This window comes from Ambystoma mexicanum, chromosome 10, assembly GCF_040938575.1.
Source record: "Ambystoma mexicanum isolate Mex_15411 chromosome 10, UKY_AmexF1_1, whole genome shotgun sequence".
Lineage (NCBI taxonomy): Eukaryota > Metazoa > Chordata > Amphibia > Caudata > Ambystomatidae > Ambystoma > Ambystoma mexicanum.
The window spans coordinates 13,440,579-13,465,125 of NC_090932.1; the positions used below are offsets into that span (position 1 = coordinate 13,440,579).

The 24,547-nt window shown below is 44.7% G+C and overlaps 1 protein-coding gene across 2 annotated transcripts in view; it reads left to right on the forward strand.

Moving 5' to 3' along the window:
- LOC138491101 (probable cation-transporting ATPase 13A4) overlaps positions 1–24,547 on the forward strand; it is a 978,968-nt gene that overhangs the window by 145,034 nt on the left and 809,387 nt on the right. For both annotated transcript variants that reach the window (XM_069617419.1, XM_069617420.1), the window contains exon 2: positions 15,229–15,402. In XM_069617419.1, the coding sequence (XP_069473520.1) occupies positions 15,229–15,402 (174 nt within the window). The remainder of the gene's footprint in view (positions 1–15,228; positions 15,403–24,547) is intronic.

The window sequence follows — 24,547 nt, forward strand, 5'->3', positions numbered from 1 at the left end:
CGATGTAGAAAGAAAATAAACAAATAAATAAAAAAACATTCCACAAGGAGAAGTAAAGGGCGGTACAAGTGTTGGTCTTCTGGTTGCATCCAGAATACAGGGAGTGGGGTGGTCAGGGAGATTAGGGTGGCTACTTTGTCGAGTGGGGCTGGGGGGTACTTTGTTGGGTGGGAGTGTTGGAGGGGTGACCAGGATCACAAACTTTGGCTCAAATTGTTGGATTTCAAGGTCTACAGTAATAATGTCTTATAGGGTTTGCTTACAAAAAACACAAATTGCATAATAAAGCCTCATGACAGGATGTAAAACGCGTGCGCCCCTAGCTGTGATTTGGGAAACTGGCAGTGCTTGAATGTCCGGCCTGAGCCGATTCTAAACAAATCAGTGGTTTTTCCCCCATAAGTCTGTAACTGTCATGTTAACTGCACATTTTCAAAGTGTATGACCACCCCTTTGAGGTCCGAAAGCATCCCCCTGGCGTGTATTTCCTGTCCCGTGGACTTTTCATATTTTAATCGCCGCCCCCCCCACACTCACCTACATGGTCCCCCCTCTCCACCAACCCCAAACCCCCGGTGACGGCAGAGTCTGGTCTACATTCACCTACACCGTCCCCCTCCAGTCTCCACCAACCCCATAAGGCTTCACAGGCTACTCACAGGCTACTCACTGGCCACTCACAGGCCTCTCACAGGTCACTCACTGGCCACTCACTGGCCACTCACTTGTCATGCACCAGGTCCATCTCTTTTATTACTGGGAGGGGGCGGGCACAAGTCTTAATGGAGAGTGCTTATGCCCCTGTGATGGGGCCATTGGCATTACACTGCCTCCACTACATAAACCTGTGGGGGTTTTTTTGCTTTACGAATGAGAGTCCTTTCTAGTGGAAATCCTGCCACAGCTTCAGGGGGGCATTTAGACCACCTTTGGTGTGATGGTTATGCCCCCTTATTCAGGGTACGATGTGGAGCATGACAGCGCCCATTGCCCTTTTCATCAAGAAACCTCTTTACTTCTTGTTTCCCCTTCATTTGGGAACGTGTTGTTGTTGTTGATGGTAGTACTCCTGCTTCTGTTTAGCGAGCATGTCTTCTCCCATCATAGTCGTGTTGCTCTGCCTTTTGCGGGCTGCTGCCACCTGCACGATGATAGAGGGGTGGAGTGGGGGCAGTGATGGCCTGCTGGAAGGCTTGCACCTCGTTCTTACTTGACTTTAGTGTGTGCAGTACATGCTAGCCTGTGTTCCCACTGTTCTATGCCCCACGTTCACCAAGTTGCAAATGTGGTGATATCACTGCTGGTGATGTCACTTCCCTATATCTGGGCACCCCACGGGAAATTCCTAAATTGGCTCCCTCGCGCACTCTCACACACACACACACACAGATAACCCAATCTTGGTTCCTTGATCACACACACACACGAGCGCACATATACACACCCAAACACGTGCATGCACAAACACACAAACATTCTCTTTCAATCACACACACGTGCACGCACACACACACACGTGCGTTGCATAAACACACACAGCCTCTCTGTCTATCTCACCCACACACACACTCTCTTGGTGTGTCCTTCTAATTGCTCCTTTTCTTGTTGCTGAGTTCCAGGCCACCCCTGTTCCCTCCTCAGTCCTCTCCTTCCCATGTTCTGAATGTTTGTGTTCCTGGAATAGCGGTGGGAATTGTCTTAAGCTGCTGCCTTTACAGGCCAGTGACCCTGCACCTGGAAGGAAATGCTGAAATGCGCTGGAATGCTGTAAGCCTACAGGTGGGGGAAGTCCGCACATGGGAGGGCAGCAATGTATCCAATCCTCTTACTGGTTGCCATGGAGATAGTAACAACTAACTAGCATTCAGGGCAGGATTGGGCTGTATCTATGATGCCTGTAGGTAGTCCCAGGCTGGAGCCAGGAGCAGGTACACTCAAGACGCTGGGTTTATTGCGTCATGTTAGTGACAAGAATTCGACAGGTGGCATCTATGAGATACAAGACACGCACATCCACTGGACAGCCCCTCACCGGCATACCGAGGTCCACTTACACTCAGCGAACACTCTCCGAGCTGACGCGGTGCACGCTCGCATGATACTGCTCACCTCTGCCTTCACTCAGGATACACCCCAGCAATTACACAATGGCCCTCATTACGACCCTGGCGGAGGACCATGGTGCAATTTGCACCATGGTCCATGGCGCAAAGCTGCCAACTCCGCCATGGGGGTTGGCGGACTTACCGCCCCATTCCGACCTTGGCGGGGCGGTAAGTCCCCAATCCCCATTTACCCTTCCCCATTCCCATTTTTGCCCCATAGGGTATAATGGGAGTGGGGAAGGTGTTAATTACGCCACCGTAAATTACGGTGGCGTAATTAACAACAAGTCCCGTAGTGCCATGGATTTTTCCGCCTGCAAAAAGCAGGCGAAAAAATCACCATGGCGCTACGGGAACTCGTAGTCTGGCGGAAAGGTACGCCATGCTTTACGCCGGCGTAAACCCCTTTCCGCCAGGGTCCTAATGAGGGCCAATGCAAGGCATCCCCACTGAGCAGGGAAGGCGCGATGCGCAAGGGGGCAAGCACGGACCCGCCATTCGTGTACCACGCACCTGTGTGCGGTGCTAGGTTTGCCGAGGAAGGAAATAAGGCTGCACGTGCCGTGGGCATGGGTGCAGAACACGTTTCTTCAAATAGTGAAACTAGAAAACATTGGAAGCATGACCACTGTGTTCGTACGCAGAGGGCAGTTTCTAGTCCTTTTGGTGCCCAGGGCGAAACACTAAAATACGCCCCCTGGATCCCCTCAGCGTTCGGCATGTGCACCACTCCCAAACTACACTCCACGGTTAAGTAACTCCTACGCAACGTCAATACATCACTGCCATACAAATGCAGCTTTGCAGTAATTCCTCAGACAAAGCACAGAACACAACCAGCAAATACTAGTGTTGGTTTTTAAGGTTTTGTGTCACTTTTTTGTCTATGTTACGGGCACCTTGACTTTGCTGCTGCGAAAGCATTCATTGCGCCCCCTCCCCCTTATCGATTTCCCCATTCCCTGCCTCCTGGCCCTACAATTTCTGTTATCCCTCCTCCCTGCAATCCCCTACATAAACACACACAACACCAAAATGATAATTTACTAAGTCCCGGACTGAAAAGGTAAGGCATAAAAGCAAGGTACTGGCCATGTACACCTTACTTTTACATTCCAAGGCACTTTGCGACCTTTGGGAGGATTTCATGACTGTGCTGTGCATTCTCCCTCCTCCCCCAAAGGGCACATGCTTTTGCGCCTGCATGAGGTTCTCACGCAAGCTTAAAGAGAGTGGATTCCCCGGGAATCTGTCTGTTTCTTGCACACCCTAAAAGCCTTCTGCTATGCATTTATGTCAGGTGGCATTTCCATTTTTTTGAAAAAAATGACACTGAAAGCAAGGAGCAAAAGTGATTTGAACTGTTTTTACTCTTTGCTTTTGCACTTGATTTAGTAAATGTGGAAAATTGCATGGAAAGTACCCAACAGCATGTAAGCACTGACGTTGGCAGTGCCCTCTCTAGAAATACCACTTTTTAGCAAACTGATCCTGCAAGCGTTGCACAACTCGGCTTTCAGGCACAATACTGATCTGAGGTTCATCTGTTACCCGAGGCCCATCCCCGTACTTACTGGCATAAGAACTAGGAAATATGTTATTGTTAATGTAAAAGGATATTTATACCGCACACTATCACCACCGCAGTGGTCCCCTGGCGCTCTGGTGGATCTGAAAGAAAGGGGGGTAGGTTGGGGTACGTTAGTAGGACCAAGTTTAGAGAACGAGCAATGGAGCTGTGATGTGCTGTTGGCAGCTTCAGTTCGGTTAACACCATTCGCTGCGCTTTTTGATGTGGTATCCGGTCGGTGTCCGTCGTGTGCTGTTGTGTAAGGCTCTGTGTGGTTTCTTTGTTGTTGCTGTGTAGCAAAGTACAATGTGAAATGCTGGCTCATAGAAAACTTTCTAATAAAATGTATCCCCTCAACATTCATATTGTGGATAACCACTACACACATGTGCAACTTTTTTCGAGTTTGGTATTATAAAAAATAACATACCTCCAAAACGTACCAGGTGAAATATGCAAATGTCATTCAATTGGCTTTGCATAACCATAACCATACCAATTGCACACGATGAATGGCATTTACCTTTCATAATATCAACACCCACAAAATAACAAGTGGACATTTCCTTCCACTAGTGTTTTGAAAACGGAGTGCACGTTTTAAACTCCAAGAATCAATAACAACGTTTTCCCCGGAACCTGCAGTCCTGAAATGTGACATTTCATCTTTAGTTGTTTACGAGGTTTCATCGGCTTATCTAGTGCAGTGGTGAAGTACCCCGGCCTGTGAACCTGGCACCCACGCTTTGAGTGCCATGGATGGCGGAAATTCACCAAATGAAAAACAGGACAACTTTGCTCATTTTACACACAACCTCTAAAATACCAGGGGGACGGTGTCCACAGTCTGAAAAAAGTGGGTGCTCTCTGTCGGGCCGCATGTACCCTGGACTTGAGCCCTGCAGATGGACACTGATACCAGGATGCCCCCGACCCAGCTTGCTGGAACAGTGGGTCTTCAGGTGAGAGTATGCGGCCAGCTTCTCCTGGGCCCCTCCAGACAGTTCCATGTGCCAGGAACCTACCGGATAATACGTCACTTGCCTGCTGGCCTAGCTAGCCAGGCTTTAACCTGCAATGACTGCCTGGGAGCTGGTTTCTTCCTTCTCTCTGCAGGCCCTGCCTGTGGCCAGCATGTTCAGTGCATTTGAGTGGCACACAAACACAAAGGTTGTATGTGACTAACAGGCAGACACTTTGCCAGCATGCCAACGAAGGCTGCACTCAGAGCACGGGTGCCTGCCGTGCAGTGCCATTACCACACACATTGAGCTGTGGTTTAATTCCTGAAGATGTGCAATTATAACGTATTGTTACATTATTAAAAGCAATTAATTAAAAAAGGTGGACTGCGTGGTATTTGTTCGTCCCGATCAAGCATAAGTAGAAGCAAGCATTGGCAATGTGAACAGTTTAGGCTTTTGTGTAGGCATGAAAAAGGCACTTGCCAGGCACAGCCGTAGTGGTATTAACTGGCCATTGATGGCAGCAGGTGGAAAATGGTGTGAATACCTGCCTATCTGATAGCAATGCCTGGTAAATGCCGAATACCTATTCACAAGCCAAAACTGCTGGCTTTGCCAATGCTTGTTTTTTAACAGGACTTCAGTGAAGGACACATATAGTGCTAATAAATCGAGTGGCTGAAGGCAGAATCGGTTAAGACAGTTTTGTTGCTCCAATAGCACGTTTGCAGTGCCAATTAAGTTATCTCTCGGAAGACTGCATTGAAAAAACTCTGGCAGGCACTTCAAGTGCAAAGTTTGATGGTCAGGCTTGATTAAAGGGAGTTCAAAGAGTTCCCATGAGGAGGTGTTTTGGCAGGGAGGGGCGGGAACTGGGTGGGAATGGCCATAGGGATTAGTATGGCCATGGGCAGTCAATGGGTGGGCAAATAACCAAACAACACCTATAAGCTGTGTGTCACGTCTCATGTGCCATTTATCGCTATCTGTACTCCAATGACCCTGGTGTGGTGCTGGAGGGCCAGGTGGAGGCATGGATCAGTACACGTGCCAAGCATTTTGGGTCGAATGATGGGCAGACCAAGATTGCTGGCCATGCCCAAGAAGGGAAGCCTCCTGGACTGGATTTTATTGAACAGATTTCAGCTCAGGTGGGACTGCTTTGAGGGCTCTGGGTGGAGGGAGAATTCCTTCTGCAAATTCTGGACGTTGTAGAAAAGGTGTTGTTAAGTTGGAGATGCGCGTGCGTCTTTCATTGGCAATGTTCGGTGGCATTTTATATTTGTAACCACCGTTCAAGATTCTAGCAATTTATAATAATTTGGGTACCAAGTAAACAGCTAATGCAAGCGCTAAGTCCTGAGTTTGGAAAGTAGCGTGACATTTGGAAATTCTGGCCGCTTCGTCTGTACTGGCTCTGCGGGCTCAGGATAATGCCCTGGACGTGATTCGGGAGTAGTTGTGTTTATCTGAGCACTGAAGGGACACTTCTTTGACACAGCAAACAAAAGAAAGGGGCCCCAGTTTCAAACCTAAAGGGAGGCAAAGATGAAAGAAATCGGCGCTGTGGCCATCAAGGCTGTGCCAGAGCTTTTAAGAAGAACGCAACAGATGCAAGATGGGATGCCTGCGTGCTTCTACGTGTGTACTGCATACCTTCCAAAAAGGTGCCCCTTTAAGCATTAACCAGTTCAACCTGCAGAACCCCCGTGCAGGAGCTTGAAAGCATCGTCTAACTGCCCTGCGTAGCAGCTCAGCAGGAGCCCAGGTGAAACGAGAAGCTTCAAGCAGCCCAGAAAGTCCAATGACCAGCAGGTCTGCTCTCACTACCACAAGAAGCGCCGTGAAACTGAAAAAACAGAACTGCGTTCCTGCTCACTTCCACCTGGTGGGTTGACATCCTCTGTGGTGTTTCTGGCCACTACGCAAACATAAGGCTGAGCTGAGTTGTCCTTGGAGGCAGTTATTTGCCCCGACTGGGGTAAAGTGTGGTATAGACTGTATAGTTTCCGGAAAGTTTGTGTATTGGATGAGTGGCTACAAGAAGGCGCCCCACTGCTGACCTGGCCCCCATAATAATAATAATAATAATTTAGCATTTACTTAGTGCTACGAAGCCTGAGGTATCTTAGCGCTGCTTATTAGTACCCATGGTGTGTGGCAGGCTGAGTTTGGCCCTTCCGGGATTCGAACCTGCATCCGCAGACTCTGCACGGATGTCAAAGCGAGCGCTCTACTCACTGTGCTATCTGACCAGCTGTCTTGGAAGAAATGATGGCTACGAAACTTAGTCAAGACCACTTCTTCCCTACAGTCCGCAGCCCAACAGGAAAAAGAAGCAAACCAGTAACAAAAACGCTAAATTACAAACAAATGCGAAATAAACCAGCTGATTCTCTGACTCCCTTATCAGCCCCGACAGAAGAAGACCAACGTGGAAAGACCTACTTGGAATTGCACCACCCGCTGGGGTCGACACCACCGGCCACGGAGGACCTGTATCTGGAAGTTCCACTGACCGTGAGTTCCGCAGACCCTGTGAACACTGTCCCACCGACCTGCTCACCTGTCGGTCCTGGAGGGGATGACAGGTCTGCGTTGCCCTTGGGAGAGGATCCAGGTCGGCGACAAGGAGAGACGCCGCTTAGTAATATCGACGAGTCCTCAACGCGGGCATTGGCTTTGACGGCAAGGGCCAAAGTTTGCCGAACACGAGCGATCCAGCAGTGACTGAGACACAAGTGGCCGTACCCTGCAGCCACGTCGCAGTTAAAGACATCATAGACTGCGACGCCGATGCGGGAGAAGTAAACCTCGACCTGGAGAGGCGTAGCAACCTGGAAACTGCACCGAGGGCCTCTCTTGACCATCTTCCTCCAGAAGGTGTGCCCGATTACAGTCTCGCCGGCGTGGACGAAAGCCCACAAATAACGTTAGACAAGGCGAGCACTAACATCATGCCGGCCACGACAAACCAAAGAAAACGCCCAAGATATTCGCCGGCAGTTCCCAAAACAGCGAAAAATAAACGACCTGAGCGGGAAAAGAAAGAAAACAAAAAAAGAGGGCTGTCTCTACACACGGGCTTCGTCACAAAAAAGAACCGCAACGGAATCACTGCCTATTTGAATAAGACTGGGAAGGCAATTCAAACTGCCTCCAACCAAAACCTGCTTACAAGATTTTTCAACTTTAAAAACATCCAACGCTCACTGTACACAGCGGAGCTCACTGACATTGAAATATTGGAGGCGCTCGAGGTCAGTCAGCCTACGTTAAAACAGAGGAGGATTGATTACCAGTCATTCTGCCCCCAAACGTTGGCGACTCTGGCCGCCTCCAAACTACACCAAATGCACAAAGAGGTCCCACTTACTAACACTTTAGAGCAGACTTCAACCCAGCTCAAACAGAAATCACAGGCTCTGAAGGGGGACAGATCGGCTCCCCTTATAGACCTTGGCGAACTATTAACGGCACTGCCCGGGACTAACTCTACCACAAACGACGACATTGACCACGGAGATCTCCAAAAAAACATTCTAAATGGAAAGTACCAACAAACCCTCGAGAGGAGGGACCTCAACCGGATCCTGAACTTCCCCGGCTATCCTCAAGACTACTGGCTGACCAGGACAAGAACGACGTGGCTTCAATGACGGGTCCGGCCAGACCCACCACGCCAGACCTCATCATTGCCTCAGAAAAAGAAAACCCTAGAAACACTGGAAACGGTTTTGGAAGTTCAAAGTCGACTCCAGCTTTACCTCCTGTACGGGGCCCGCACCGAAGATATTCTCTGGACCAACCATCTACAAGACATCACCAAAAATCTTCAACGGCACCTCCATCTATTTCACCACAAAAAAGCCCAAGAGGCCAATCAAATTCTCCTACAAAAGTCCCACCAGAGAAAAAACTTGATATCTTCTCCATCATGTCAGCAATATCAATCGGTCTTACTCCATTTACAAAACTTTACAAATCTTTGAACGAGACCCTAAAAGACCACACTTCAATCCAGTCGATGATGTACACTAAACTCATCTTCTTAGAGGGCTACGTGATGGCCCACGAAGAAAACATGAAACAGACTAAAGAACAAAAACGTTATTCTGCACCATCTCAAGATCAACTTAGAGATTCAAATTCATCAATCGCAGACTTGAGGCAACTCAAAACCTTTAGAGAGATGGGGGAACAAACCTCTCGATTCATAGATTTGACTGTGCAAACCGCTTACAAAAATTTGCAAACCCAAACCGACACAATTCAAACGAAAACGAAAACTGCAACTCGTGTCGATGTAGGGAGAAAAGATGTGGTGTTGGTAGTAGATGACATCATCGTCTCGGATTCAGGAAATTCTTCTGCGGACCAAAGTGCCGACCAACCCTTCCTGATCTTTAAGAAAAACAAAACAGAAAAGGACCAAAGCAAAAAGAGTGAATCACAAACTCCGAAGCTGATGAAGCAACAGGAAACTCGGTCCAAACCTAGAACGAAAGTGAGCAAAGACAAGTCCACACCAGTAAGGAGGGATATTAGTCCTCCATTGACTCAGATCGCTCCAACCACTCAAAGTACCAATACGCAACTTTCCAAAACGACTGAAGACTACACGGACCGGGATCCCTTGATGAACATCAGTCAACATCTTGATGAATGTGCTCAAACAGACCTCATGGACGAAATAGCCGATACTCAAAGAAGAACAGTAACATTTGTGGGTCACTCTCAAAGTTCAGCCGACATATCAGAAGACGAAAACACAAACCAAACTACACCCTTCCTTACTCTAGAATAAGGCTGCAACAAATTAAATCAAAACCTGAAGAAACCTCAAACGAATGCTAGTAACTACTCGCCTATAAACCAGAGCAAGAACCAACATCCAATAGCTCCAGTTCTTCCTCACACAGAAACTGTACCGGGACGCACGCCACTCAAAAAGAGGATCAGTTGCGTGAGAAAGTAACCTCCAAGGCAAAATCTAATATAGGCTACCGAAAACCAGGGACCAACACACCCCACTATCGATCCAGAACAGAAAAATACAGCAAGACTAACTCCCTGCAGAAACAGCGGTGGGTTCTAAAACTAGAACAAATCAAGAGAAACCATGATGACGTGATTCTAAACCGAAGTTCAATGCTAATCCTATTCAACCACGTGGCAAAGTTGAGGAAAATAAAAACAGACGACCTAAAGATCATCGACCCGAGTCATAGGAAAGGAAGGGCGCAAACATATCTTCACGTTACATCAGCAACGGTCAAAGACTTATTAAGAAGCGAAACTAGAGAATTACTGAGGCTGGGCTATGATCTTACTGAGTCAAAAAACCATAGTGAACACCCAAGCAACAACACTCACACTTCAAGGGGAAACGAAAACCAACAAACAAAGTACTCATCAAGTAAACCAACCTCTCAAAGGACTCGCCAAAGAAACAGCCAGAGCCACACAGTAACAGAAACCCAGAGCAAAAAAAATGACACTACAGTGCATGTCCTGTTCCTCCCAACTGTGGAAAATCATCCCCGAGGGGGCAAGATAAACTAAATCCAAGGTTCGGCGAAAAGGGTAAAAAAACGGATACAATTACCCATCCGACTAACATCAGCAACTTATCTCCGCAGATTCTGTGTAAAACTTTTAGCCAATCGGTTCAATCCATGCCAACGAATGAAGGTGCAAAGCAGCCCAAGCCGACCGTTACGGGCCTATGGTCCTGGCTTCCCAAAGCCCTTATACCAAGGAAATCTAAATAACAACTCAAGAACCCCGACCATAACCACAAAGAACAGCAGCAACCAGACATCATCAGACACACAATCCGTTTTTGGTCCTTGAACACCAGAGGCTTTCTACATTTGACCTCCCCGGGCGAAATTCACCTTGGGGAGTACGACATACTCTGTTTACAAGAAACGTGGCTAACTAAACCTCCAACTTTAGATGGCTATGAACACTCCCTGGCGCCGGCCCTAAAAAGTAAAAAAGGCCATCCATCGTCTGGCCTCTTGACAGCTATTCGCATCAGCCACGGCTTAAAAATGGAAAGAGTTTTAACGGCAAACCAGCATCTTCTAGCGGTGCTATACAATGGACCCACCAGAGTGACCTTGACAAGAAAGAACAAAGCACGCCCCTAGCCATCCTTAACACATATTGGAATCCAGCGAAAGTAGAAGCGCCAGCTTTCCTCAGAGAAATGGAAATGGAAATTGACGAAATCTTAACAATACACTCAGTGACGCATATTCTAATCTGTGGAGATTTAAACGTCGCATGTTCAGAGCTAAAGCCCAAAAAACCTTTGACCCTGGCGGACCACAGAGGTAAGCAGTGGCAAGATCTTATGAAATCTAGACACTTCCAAAGCCTTGACGTGGTTTTTCCTGATCAGTCATGTCCACCGACTTGGTCAGACGGAGTCTCTCAGTCATCAATTGACCACATATTTGTCTCACGATTGCTTTTGGATCTAATCTCATCCTTTGAGGTGAAACAGACCATGGCCAGTGACCACAACCGTCTAATTGCATCGTGGCCAAGTATCAACGATCCAGTGACCACGTTGATCTATCAGCTTGAGCTAAACTCGCAAGGAAACAGACTACGCCTCTCTGCGAAAGACATCAAAGACTTATCGAACAAGTACAACAAGGCCAAATCAAGTGAACTGGAGTTCGTGACTGATTATGGCCCTCTGTTAACAATATACAAGAAACCTGGCCAAACGAGATCCCTTTCGACATCTGTGAAACACTCGTACAACACATTACTAGTGGAAAAATGACGTGTATACCGCAAAGCCATTAGAGCCTCAACCAAGCTCGACACAAATCAAGCGAAAGGTGCCAAAGCGAAAGCAAAATCCATCTACCGCTCTTGGCTAAAATCCCATTGAAGAAGTCAACACCAACAGGACTCCGAAGCAATATTGAAATCGATCTGTATAAAAAACTCGAAAGAATTTTGGTCATTGTTAAACTCCAAGCAAACCTCTAGGAGCTCAAACATCCAAAATGTGATTGGTGAAGAAACCTGGGAAAAGTATATAAAGGATACGTTTAGACTACCCGGGGACAAGAACCTCGCTAAACTAGAGAGCCAAGATTCTCTGTGGGTTAAACTCAACGACCAGGAAGAAATTCTCGATCTAATAAGCAAGCTGAAAAATTCAAGGGCACCAGGACCCGAAGGTATCACAAACATCGACCTAAAGTCGCATCCGGAAGCCTGGTCGACCTTTATCAGCCAAGTTTTTCTAAGATGCTCAAAATCAAAATCAATACCTGCTTCCTGGACAACAGCTACGATCGTGCCAGTATACAAGAAGGGCAATATGAACGACCCGGCCAATTACCGACCTATAGCACTGCTTGACCCTATAGGAAAGTTATTTGGATCCCTGCAATTGAAAAGGTTCCAAAACTGGGCTCGGGAAGCTCCGTGCAATGATCCATTACAATCTGGATTAAAAAAAAAAACTGGGAACTGTAGCCACCATCTTTTTAATAAGCCTCCTGAAAACTAAAGTGCTCGTAGGAGGACCGCGGCTACACCTGGCCTTAATTGACTTCACCCAAGCATTCGACAGAGTCGACAGGACCCTCCTATGGAGTAAATTGAAAAACTGGACCTGCCCAGAAGCCATACTAAACCTCATCAAACTGCTCCACACGAACACATCAGTACGAGTTAGACTGAACTGTCAAGGATCCCTATCCAACTCTATCATGATCCAAAGGGGAGTTAAGCAGGGATGTCCTCTGGCCCCCGCCCTCTTTTTGGCTTATCTTGGCGATTTCCAAACATCAGAAATTTCTGCCAGATCATTCCCTCCACGGGTGGGGAAACACACAATCAGCAGATTACTTTACGCGGATGATCTCATCCTGATTGATCAAACACCCATTGGATTACAACGCCAACTTGAAAACCTACACAAATACGTAACAGCCAACAACCTGGAAGTAAACAAAGGTAAAACAAAAATAATTACCTTGGAGAAAACAACAAAGAAAACTGAAAAACTAAAATGGTTTTTCCAATCGGCAGAGATCGAAACAGTCCCAAACTTCAAGTACCTAGGGATTATACTGGATAATACAAAAAAAGAAACATCCATGCAAGAGCACCTAAGAACTAAAACCAGGAAACTAGCCACTCAAGGAAAAGCAATTGATCAAAAACTAGGTTGCTTCTCAACGATCCCTGCGATCGACTTCTATAAAATGAAGGTGGTTCCTGCCTTAACCTACGGCACAGAAGCAATGATATTGCTCCCGCGTGAAATCTGGCCCAAACTTGAGGCTTACTACTTGCGAACAGTTCTCCGTCTGCCGGCTTCTACACCAGTAGCTTCTATTCGCAGAGAACTGAGTCTTTTGTCGCTACAAGGGATCCTGAACTGCAATTCCTTAAGACTTTACAGGAAAATCCTACTCCCTGAAAGCCCACTGTTATACAAAATCATCAAAACAGAATTAGCAGTTGGATCAAACAAACTCGTACAAACCTGGAAGTCGTATGTCTCCTCGATCCTGAAGGATATCGATTGCGATGAAGACGATTTGATTCAAAATCCGGCAAAAATTTAAAAAAAAACCAAAGAGTTAGACTGGATAACAACACTCGCAAAAGCTTCAGAAAATAAGCTAACGCAACATCTGCCCCCAAATACCAAGAAATTAAACGAACTGCAGGGATACCTCAAAGAATTTCCTAATAGAAAAGCAAGAAATTACCTTTTAAGAGCGAGACTAAACCTGCTACCTACAAACGAAATTAAAACCATTAGGGGCCTGTCCAACTCTTCATATTGTAAACTATGTCGCAAGATAAATGAAAAAGAGACAGTTCGCCATCTGCTTCTGGGCTGCCCTGAAACAAAACAACTCAGGACGGCTTACATGCAGCATTTTTCTTCGGACCCCCCTTTGGAAAATGAATCTTGTTGGTGGTCAAGAATGATCAGCGGAGATAAACCCACTTGCCTTATGGCCACATCTCAACTTGTGCAGCAAATCATGGCTAAACTGGACACCTTGGCACCTTCTGAATCGATCTCTGCAGACCGAGATTCCGCGCCGACTCTTCTACTACCCGAGACTCTAGGCGACTCGACACCTTGACCTTCCAGTGCAAGTTCAAATTGGCTTCAAAAGGCTGAAAACCCCAGCTGTTCCACTTCTTTTGTTCTTTCTTTCAAAGGCAAAACGAGAAACGGACTTTGAAAAGTTCTTTGTAAAAATCAATTTTCTTTTTGATTCATACAAATAAATAAAAATAAAAAAATATATTGCAGACCATGGACTTCTCGCCTCTCACCATATGTCCCCATCATTTCTTGACGTCTTGTCAAAGTGCCAAGGTAAATGATATAGTGAAACTATTATCTATAGGGGGCTGGCTTCAGGTTGAGCAATCAGATATGTTTAAACCTATCATAGAACTAACCCCTATATATTCTTTATGCAGCTTGGGATATTAACCAATCAACAGCACTCATAAGTTTTGTAATCACTTTTGTAGTGAAATGCTATTGATGAGACAGTCTTTATATAAAAACCGCTCACACCTATTTTAATACGAGAGCTACTTGTATGCAGTCCCGGCCGCTTAGTCTGTGTTTTGAATAAAGCTGGGTTTTACAGTGAACTTTGCCTACTCCATTATTGGGTATTGTTTTTTATGCTATTGCAGCAAATTGGGCCCTCCTCAACAACACACACATAAAATATTTTCTCTTTTGGGAATTTTGAGAGAAACACACTGTTGCCCAGCTGATGGAAGGGAACATGTTTTGGCTGAAATGATAAAAAGGAGGAAATGAGGGTCTTTGCTGAGATGTTTATCATGTTCTCTCTGCGCTATTGTGTAGGAGGGGCAAACATCTGGGCACATGGCAGGTCATGACATGTTCCAGGCTAAGAAGGGACAGGAAGGAGTGGGGACAGAAGGGGGAATGCACATATCAGATGAAGAGAAATAAAGAGAAGATTGCACACACTGTGCTCTCTGGGCTTTCATTATTAACCTTGTCATACTTTGCAATGTTAAATGTTGAGGCAACAAAAAAGAAGGCCTTTGTGCTTGTTATAATATAATGTCATTTATTATTATTATTATTATTATTATTATTATTATTATTATTATTATTATTATTATTATTATTATTATTATTATTATTGTTATTATTATTATTGTTATTAGGGGAGTTTTGACCATGGATCTAGCTGCGGGAAGCAAATGAGCCCTTTACAATCATAGGGGGAAGAACAAGATTAGGGGGCTGAGAAACAAGGGAGTGGGGATCTAACAACAGGGGATTGAGGGGGGGGGCAATTGCCAGCTATGGAGCTACAAGTACCCAGGAGAGGAAACAGTGGGGGCAGATCACCTGGTCTCAGCTAGAGTTCAATGAATGGTTCTTTCTTGTACAATTTGAACACTTTTATTTGCACTTCTTACTTGAGGAACCCAACAAGCACAGCAATTACATTCCTTTATGAAGTTTATTAAAATTCTATTTTAAAAGTCCTTCAAGTCCTGTCTCTGCTTTGCTATTTCACAGGAGATGTTTGGCTATAAACACCACACCATGCGCTGTGCCGCATGCATCCTCGGACACATCCTATCGTGTGGGGTTCTTCTGCTTGTCTTCTATTGGAAGCCCGAGTGGAATGTGTGGGCCAACTGCGTTCCATGTCCCCTGGAAGAAGCAGAGGTTATATTGCTCCGAACAATGGTAAGTCAGTGTCCCATAATATTGATTGCTTGAGGACATACAAAATAAATCCTACATGTTTATACTTTTAATGTAACTGCTTCACAAAGTACTATTAAGGAACCTCGGGCCAAGTTACAATGAGTAACTCTGACCTAACCTTGCAGAGGGCTATTCAATTCACAAAGAAGTTAGAGTTTGAGCATATGGCCATAGGAACGTGCATATGGAATGGACGGGATTACACCAGAGTAATTCAGAGTCAAAAGAACGGAACCAACTCTGGAAGATGGCAAAGAACTGTTTTATTAACAATGATCTAAAACAGGGAGGTTAAAATGAACATCAGCAGACGTACGCTCTGTTTCTCAATGCTATTCACACAAAATACTGTCCTTATACGAGATAAGGCATCAGAATGACGTCATGCTATGTGGCATTACTGAAAAACCTATTGCGGGTCGGGATTGGTTAAGGGAGACATCTAAGTATACTTTTCTATAGGAGCTAGGTTTGTTATTGGCTGTTCATTATCAGGTGGACAACTTATGCCTACCGCTAAAAACAAGTAATTTCAGAAACATTAGATACACAGTTTCTCATTGCTCGTAAAACTATAAAGTCCTTCATTATATGGACTAATAAAATTGGTTGGCATGCTTATGCCATATCTGGAACATTCTGTAAATTTACCAGCACATAAGCCCAGACCCAGGAGCAAGGAGAAGCGGCATAAAACGATCCGGCCACCCAATCAGCCCATCATCTCTCATCGCCCATGCCTTCTGCCATGAAGATTGTTTTTGTACTTGGCCTTGTAGAGTATTCTCATATTTGGGAATGCATGGGAGTGAGGGCTCTCGCTATTGTGTCTGGGACTCCAAGCTAAAACTCTATTTTCATCCTTGGCTCACATGACAGGAGACCACCATCTGGTGCATTTTGCAGGTTTTTAAATGCTCTAAAGGAATTAAAACTTGGCATCCTTGGTGTTTCTTCTTGCACTTTAACAAGAAAAGATTAATCCTCTGCATGCTCACTCCTTTCCAGAATAGATAGCTGACCTTGGTTGCTTCAGTGTTCACTGCAGGCCAGACAGACTCACCATGCAGCTTCATCAGCCTATTATTCTTGCTGCAACACAGTTTTCCATTCCCGCTTCATGGGGTCTGGTTTACTAAATTCATGATACCAATGTCCAGGTTCTGTACAATGGAGGCTTTGCCTGCATTCTATTCTCTAATTATTGCTAGCTTCTATGATTACTTAATCTATCTTGCGTTTCTGTGTCTGTACATGAATTGAACTTCTGTTTTCTTCCACATCTTGTTTATTGTGCAGTTTTCTTCTTGTCTATGTCGATAGTTCATTTGACCTCTTGCGTCAGCATTTGTCCTCTAGGACACATACCTTGTCATAGTTCTTTGTCTTGAGACATCGTGCACACTTCCTTATGACATTATCGATTCATTGGTTAGCTTCTTTTCATACTCCTTCAGGTTTTTCCTCCTGTAGGTTATCCTCACGTCAAGGGTACATTCTGTAGGGTTGTCTCAATGGGTATCTTCTTTCGAACACTTGCTGCGGTATTGGTATCATGGCTGGTGTTAGACACGGCACAATCTCATGTCTCTAATACAGGGGAGCTAGGGGCGGGATCTCCTGCAGTTGTACACAGCTGCTCCTCTACATTCCCCCCTCTGGTCGAGTCCTCAACCACCTCCTCAATTCTCTCAGTGTCCTTGTATTTTCTCTTGAAGAAATATCTGTTTGTGTCCATATCTTTGTCACCCCGCTCAGGGTGCCCGCTGTTTTAATGTGTTCATCCACACTCCAGGTCATGTAGTTACATTTGGCCTCATTATGAGTCTGGTGGTAGCCATGCCAGTGAATAACGGCACAGCTGTCGCTGGAGTCATTCATTTACCGGCACCCACCAACGGGAATTTACCAGGGCATTACAGCCCCGGCAGACCCGGTAAATCCCCATTGCCGGGTGCCGTTAATTATAACTGCCATTCCCATTTTTGTCCCATTGAACTCAATGGGAATGGGGAGGCCGGATGCACCGGCACCATTCATGAATGATGCAGGTGCATCCGTTGAGGTCTGCTAGCGGGTGCTGGTATGCCCTCCAGGTCAGACCTGGTGGGCGGAAAGGCACACGTGTGTAGAACTCGTAGTTTGCCGGTCCAGTAACAACGGTACCGGCAAGCTTACCAGTACCATTGTTACTGGACCGGCAACCTTGTAATGAGGCCCATTGTCCATTTGGGGCACAGTAGACCCATCATCCCACATATCTTTTATGATCCTTTGGATACCAGAACTTTGTTCCCTCAGGTGCTACAATGCCGACCTTTATGTAATCTCTGATGGTGTCATCAGTCAGCTCCTTTGCTTCTGGTTCATCCTTGATATGATATGATATGATATGACTGTTTATTTATGTAGCGCCTATACACAATGTGTTTCAAAGCGCTTCAAGGCAAGGGAGGGAACAAGGGAACATTCAATGACATTCTTACAGGCCATGAACAGTAAAGATGTCAAATTAACGATCGTACTCGCCTGTTGACATTTCAGATAGTGCAAGAGCTAAGACATAGATAAGGAAGGGAGGGGGAGAGTGGGAAGGAAATGGAAACAGACAGGCGACTACCGTACTAGGCCTGACAAAATTGCTGGTAGAGCCGGAGAAAAACAAAAGGTGAGAAAATGGGGTGCAGAATGGGAGGGGAGGAACAAAACAATCGACTATCGTACTAGGCCTGAAGACATTTCAGATAGTGCTGGAGAGGGGGGGCAATTAAGGGGAGGTGAGAGGAGATAGACGATGTTGCTATCATACTAGGTCCAGGGACAATTCTGATAGAGTACGTACATAGAAGAAAGTAAGGAGAGGAGGGGAGGAGATAGGAAAAGGGAGAGGAGGAGAGAACAGAGAGGAAGCATTCAAAAAGAGTGGAGAAGCAAGAGGGGAGAGCGAATACAATTTCAGAAGTCAGTAGTAACACATAATGTTGCAAGCTAGGATACAAGATGAAGATTGGAACAGCATGATTCAGGGCCACCATGAGCACACGATGCAAACAAATGCATCAATCATGATCTTCATTCCTACTGACTTTTTGGCAGTTTTCTTACATTGGCCAATTATTATCCTTATCACAGAGAATCCAAATATTATTAACACCAAAATAGCTCCAAGGAACTGGAATAAGTTTGCAATCCAGTAAGGAATCGATGAGAACATGAATGAAAACCGACTGTCATCTTCAATAGTTGATGTTTCGTCCACCATTTTAATGTGTAAATCTGTCAACATCGATATGGCCTTTGTCCATGTCCCGTTCTCTCCGTCATGAGATGGTATGAATGTACAACATGATGGCCCGATCTTGGCGAAAACACCTCCTTCCATAGCTGTCATCATGTCGAGGACATACCTGTTATGATAGGTTATTTATAACGCTCTTAATACCCAGAGGTCTCTAATACCTGTTCTTGACGATCATCAGCCTTATGCCCCTCAATTCTTCTTATCTCGAGTTAAATCCCTCTATAGTGTCATTGATTGGTTGCAGCAGCTCCCATCTGGTGATTTGGAGCCATCTGGCATTTACAGCAGTTTGAACCCCAGGTATGAATATAGATGTGAAAAACGCTGCAGTTTTACGGAATAATTTGTGCTCATCGGGAATGTCATCAAAAGCTGCTTTTGAAGTAATTTGTTCTCCTTTTTTGCCGGAGTTCTATTGCCCTTCTTCTCAGGTGTCGATCTACTTTTGGAAACTCTTCAATCTTCAGGTAACTTTGTGGGATCACCAATGCTGGAAAATGGATTGTGTACCAAAGAGCACACTCCACGCCAATTCCTGCGTAATTTCAAATATGCTCTAGATCCTCAGGCCCAATACCGTTCCATTAGGTCAGCCGTCCCTCTCCTCATTCCTGCAATGTCCGTGGTGTGTTTACACCCCTTATTATGTCTGACTTAATTATTTCCCTTGCTTTGAAAGCACATGGACGCATTTATTAATGGCACTACAGATACTAGCCCAGCTTCATCTTCCACCCATGTTAGCAGTATAGAGTACTTAGACCACACCTTCAAGCACTCACCATTGACCTTCTGTACTCCTTGTACTGCTTCCTTTCTCAGTAAAAGAGCTGCACATGACATCATTGCATCTTCCCATCCTTTACTGGTGTGTACTTGCCCATAGATCGGCAGCTGTGACCGTTCCCAGCATCCAGGAATTCCAGTCTTCTTTGTCATGTCAGAACAGTTAATTCTCTTCATTTCTTCAATGATCACCTCATCCTGACCTGCAGCAGGGTACACAAGCATCCTACCTGTCCATCAAGGTTCCTTCTCCATTTGTGTTGCTTTGATATAATCATCCTGGTATGGAAACAATTGTCTTGATCTCCATCGCAATGTTGCCCAGCTTCCTGGAACTGTGCTCTGGTAGTGCATGCTGATAGGTGACGGAGGCACTTCGCATCCTGCGCCGGCATCTCTTTTGAAATAAAGGTTTTGACGGTCATCATGACACAGGGGATGGGAGCGCAGACATAGCAATTCTCATCAGATTACACCCGCCACTTTCTCATGTGCTGATACCACATGTTATTCCCTAGGTGAGGTGTATTATCAAGGTAGGTATTTATCCCCCGAGTATCTTCTTCTACATCTCTCTTATGTCTCTTAACATGATCATAGAGATTAAAACAAATATCATCATTTGTACCTGTACTTGGAAGAATCATAGACAATCGTTTTTCAATTCAATCAGTAGGAAAATAGATTTTCAGAAATGTAAGATACAGAGAGATAAAAAGTACAAATAGACATACATATATCAGGCATAGGAGTCTGGAAAAACATGTGTGTGCCATCCTAATACTTGTTGGACATGTGCTCTTTCTATAATCACATTATCTTCTTCTTGAAACATTTTGTACTGCAAGTATTCTATTTTGTATCTGTAATTGTACAATTTGCTCAATGATCTCTGTCAATAGACTCCTTATCACTGGACCATTCTTGGGATCATGTAAAAAAGGTGTGAATATTAATATCTCTCCGAACAAGGGCAGGGTAGGATGGAAGTATGAACACAATAATAGCAAGCACAAGACTGTTTGTGCTACTGCCAACAGGTATCATGTATTTTATCAATTAAAATCAATATTCTCCACAAAATTAATCTAGATATTGATCTCTCTTTCAATTTCTAATCAAGAACTGATGTTTATGCTTAATCTTAATGTATTATTAATTTCTTCAGTACATTTCTAAAAGTTTGTTTCAGCCTCTGGAAGTCTTTGCACTTCCTGCTAAAATATACAATAAGAGTCCATTGAATTCCAGTCCAAAAGAAATATGTGCTAATCACTTGCTGCTTTATTGTCCTTCTTCTTGGTCATCGATCAAGTCTGCACACGCGGAAATTGGTCTTCTTGTCTTGCTTCTAGGTCAGCAACCGTTGGAGGGAGGGTTTCGCCTTTATAAACCTTCACGTCACCTAGATGCAGCAAAGCTCCTCTTCCTGATACCTTGACTGCAGAAGGGGAAACTTCCTTAGCAACAAAGGGGCCATTCAACCTAGGTGCCTGCCACCTTCTAGTGAAGTTCTTCATAAGAATCAGGTCTCCAACATATAACATTGGTGGTGGCGATAGTTCACTTGGATTGGTCACTGGATTGTCCTCTTCCATGTTCCTAGACCTCTCCCCCAATGCTTGACTTGATCTAAAATTAAAGAAATACTGTAGTCATGCATGTCAAATAATCATGCATTTTATCACCTAGAGTATTTGCTACACTGTGGGCATGACTCCTGACCTTAGATGGAGGTGTAAGAGGCATTCACATATGATGTCCTGTCACTAATTCATAAGGGGTGAGGTAGTGGTCAGAACCTAGCTGATTCTGATGGGCATATAAGGCTAGGGATAGGCATTTGCTTGTGGGTGATACGCAGAAGAAAACGTGTGCTTTATACTCAATAAAAGCCCTATTCAAATAGTTCATTAACAAAATGTGGGCCATTATCAGATCTTAGTACTTCGCACACACCCCAACTTGGGAAGACTTTGCGCACTACAAACTTTGCTGCTCAAGTGGCATCAGGGTGCGCACACGGACCATCTTCGACACCACCACTAATAGATACCTGTAGCCATTACATGTCTGCAGCATATTGACATAATAGACATGTAAATGCTGAAAGTGACCATTTGGTCGAGGTATTACCTCTCTAATTGTTTTCAGTGTATGCCCAGCAGCAAACCTTGCAATTCACCATGAACTGTGCAACCATTCCAGTAAATTAGGAATTAACCAGTCTTCTGCCATAGTGGCAGCAAGACTTTCCCTGGTTATATGCGCGGGGTAATTCAGTTATTCAAGTCCAACTTTAAATAGTGCCATTGGCATTACTGGCTTTGCAGTGCTTTCCTGTCACCATGAAGCTTCCATGGATGATAAAGAACGCCCCCTTTGTTTTCATAGCACTTTCTCTTCCTGCGGTGCTCTTCCCAGAATCTTTATTAATTGGGTAATTGACAGCATATTAAACCCTTCTCGTACTAACATGTTTCTGGTTACATTTTCTTTCATATCTTCAGTATCAGAATTCGAAATGTCTGAAGAATATGCAACCATTTTGGCTTCTATGTCTGCAGCTTCATTTACATGAGAGATAAAGTATGTTTGTTTAGTAAGGGCTGCCCATTGTACGACCACTTTGGCCACTGGGAGATGTAGTGCCTTGATGAGCCTGTCCAGTAAGGACACATGTGTACCGGAGAGCCGTCCGCACAGAGATTGCCCCTCATTTTGCAACATGACAGCCTTGCGTGTATGGTCGACGTCACATAGGCAGAGTCACCGTACACATCACTTCCTGTCCTTCATGTTTCTCAAGTGCAACAATAAGTGCAACTAATTCTGCTGCTTGTGCGGAAAAGTGAGACGGTAGTCTTGCACTTGTCACTACTTCAAATTCACCATTTAGTCTGTGTCTTACCACTACAGACCCTGAATGACTCTCGCCACTAATCTTGTATATTTTCGAAGAACCATCAATAAAAATAATCTCCCCTCCCACTAAAGCATTCTCCTTCACACGGGGTATATCATCATACAATTCAACATAATTTGCACAGTCATGCACGTGGTCCCCTTCTTCTACAGGTTCAGCTACAAACATGGCTGGATTCACTACTTTACATCTTGCGATTTTAATTGCTGGATTGGAAATCATTACTTCAGAAGCTGAAGCTCTTTGGGATGTTAACGAGCCCTTGGGTTTTCCTAAAATAACAAATAAGGCGTTCTCCAATTAAATTACAATACTTGTGGACTTCTCTACTTCTCTACTGCAAATGGGACAGCCGCCCAAGATTGTTTGCACGGGAAATGTCCTCTCATAAGTGCGTCCAAAATCCTGCTGTAGTATGCCAAAGTTTTATACCTCAGTGTTCTCCTTTGTGTAAGTACTGCTGTCATGACTGCCCCATTTGTGTGTGAAAATAAATAAAATGTGTCGCCATAGTTTGGAATCCCTAAAACTGGAGCTGTACAAATTGCTCTTTTCAATCCTCAAATTCATCCTCCATTTCTTTAGTCCATTCTATCTTTTCCTTACCACCTTGTGTTTTCTTTAACGCTTGCAAAAGTGGCTTGGTATATGTGCTGTAATCAAACATTCAGACTCTTTAGTAATTGCACAAGCCCAGAAGCTGCTGCATCTGTCTCACTGTGATTGTTTTCAGTGTCTTCATAATTGCCTCAGCCCTTTCGAGTGTCACTTTCTTCCCTTCATGTGTAATTAACTGGCCTATGTGCAACACCTCTTCCTGGCAATACTGTAATTTCTCCTTGTCCAATTTATATCCCTTGTCTGCTAAAATAGTCATTAGTTGGAGAATGTCTTGCCTACACTCACCCTCTGTTGTACTGCAAATCAATATGTCATCTATGTACTGTATCACTGTACTCTTAAGATCGATAGTGCCTAGATCCATCTGTAGGACCCTACTAAAGATCGATGGGGACTCACAGTACCCTTGAGGAAGACAAGTATTTTTTTTGTCTCTTTTGTCTAAACGTAAAGGAAGTCAGATCTTGTGAGTCCTTATGCAACAGGATCGAGAAAACCTTATTTTTCAAATTGATCACAGTGAAATACTGATCTTCAACTGGGATGATGCACACTATTGTCTCAGGATTAGCAACTAAAGGAAACTCTGCTTCTACAATCTGATTAAGCGGCCTTAGGTCCTGGATGAATCTTCACTACCCCCCCTTTAGATTTTTGTATCAGATGCACCGCAGTATTGCACGATGACTCCAATGGCACTAGGATTCCCTGATTCATCAGTGCTGAAATAGTATGGCATATACCTTCATCAGCCTCTCAAGACATGGGGTACTGTTTCACTTGGTGTAGAATTGCTCCCGGCTTAAGCTTTATTTTAACCTCTCCTATTCCCTTCAATAAACCTACGTCATAGGGGCCTGTGGTCCATAGGGCACTTGGTACCTTTTTAAGGTCTTCCTGCAAAAATGCTGGTCGTTGCTGCATTATTGCCTTTCTCTGTGGGATTTCTCTCTTCTCAATCCTTATCCAGTATGTAATGCTCATAAAGAACATCACATTGTCATTGATATGCTCTTCTCTGAACATATCTTCATCTGTTATGTCAGTCAATCTGTACCCCTCCTCCAGAGCTATCACCATCCTCCATGACCTTCCTTTGCCATCTACCCCTTGAAGCATTGCTATCTCGCCTCGTACTATAGCTGCTTCCAACTCTATCGGAATAGTCTGTCCATCTTCCTCATCCATACGTATTTGTAGTCTAAATAAAAACTCATCAGGTATCCTCACAATTTTCCCTACCAGCCCAGGTAGCCATGTCAACAAAATGCTTACTCCAAATGGGAAGACTTATGGATCTACTGGGATGCCTCATACAGCCATGTGACCTGTGTATGTCAGTATAAACTCTCGCATGTATTCCTGGAGTGGAGCACACTATTCATTGATCAGCAAATGAAATTGTCATGTTAGGATTTGTCATTAAATCTCTTCCCAAAATATTAACTGTTTCTGCTGTGAATATAACAAAGGAACGGACATGTCACATT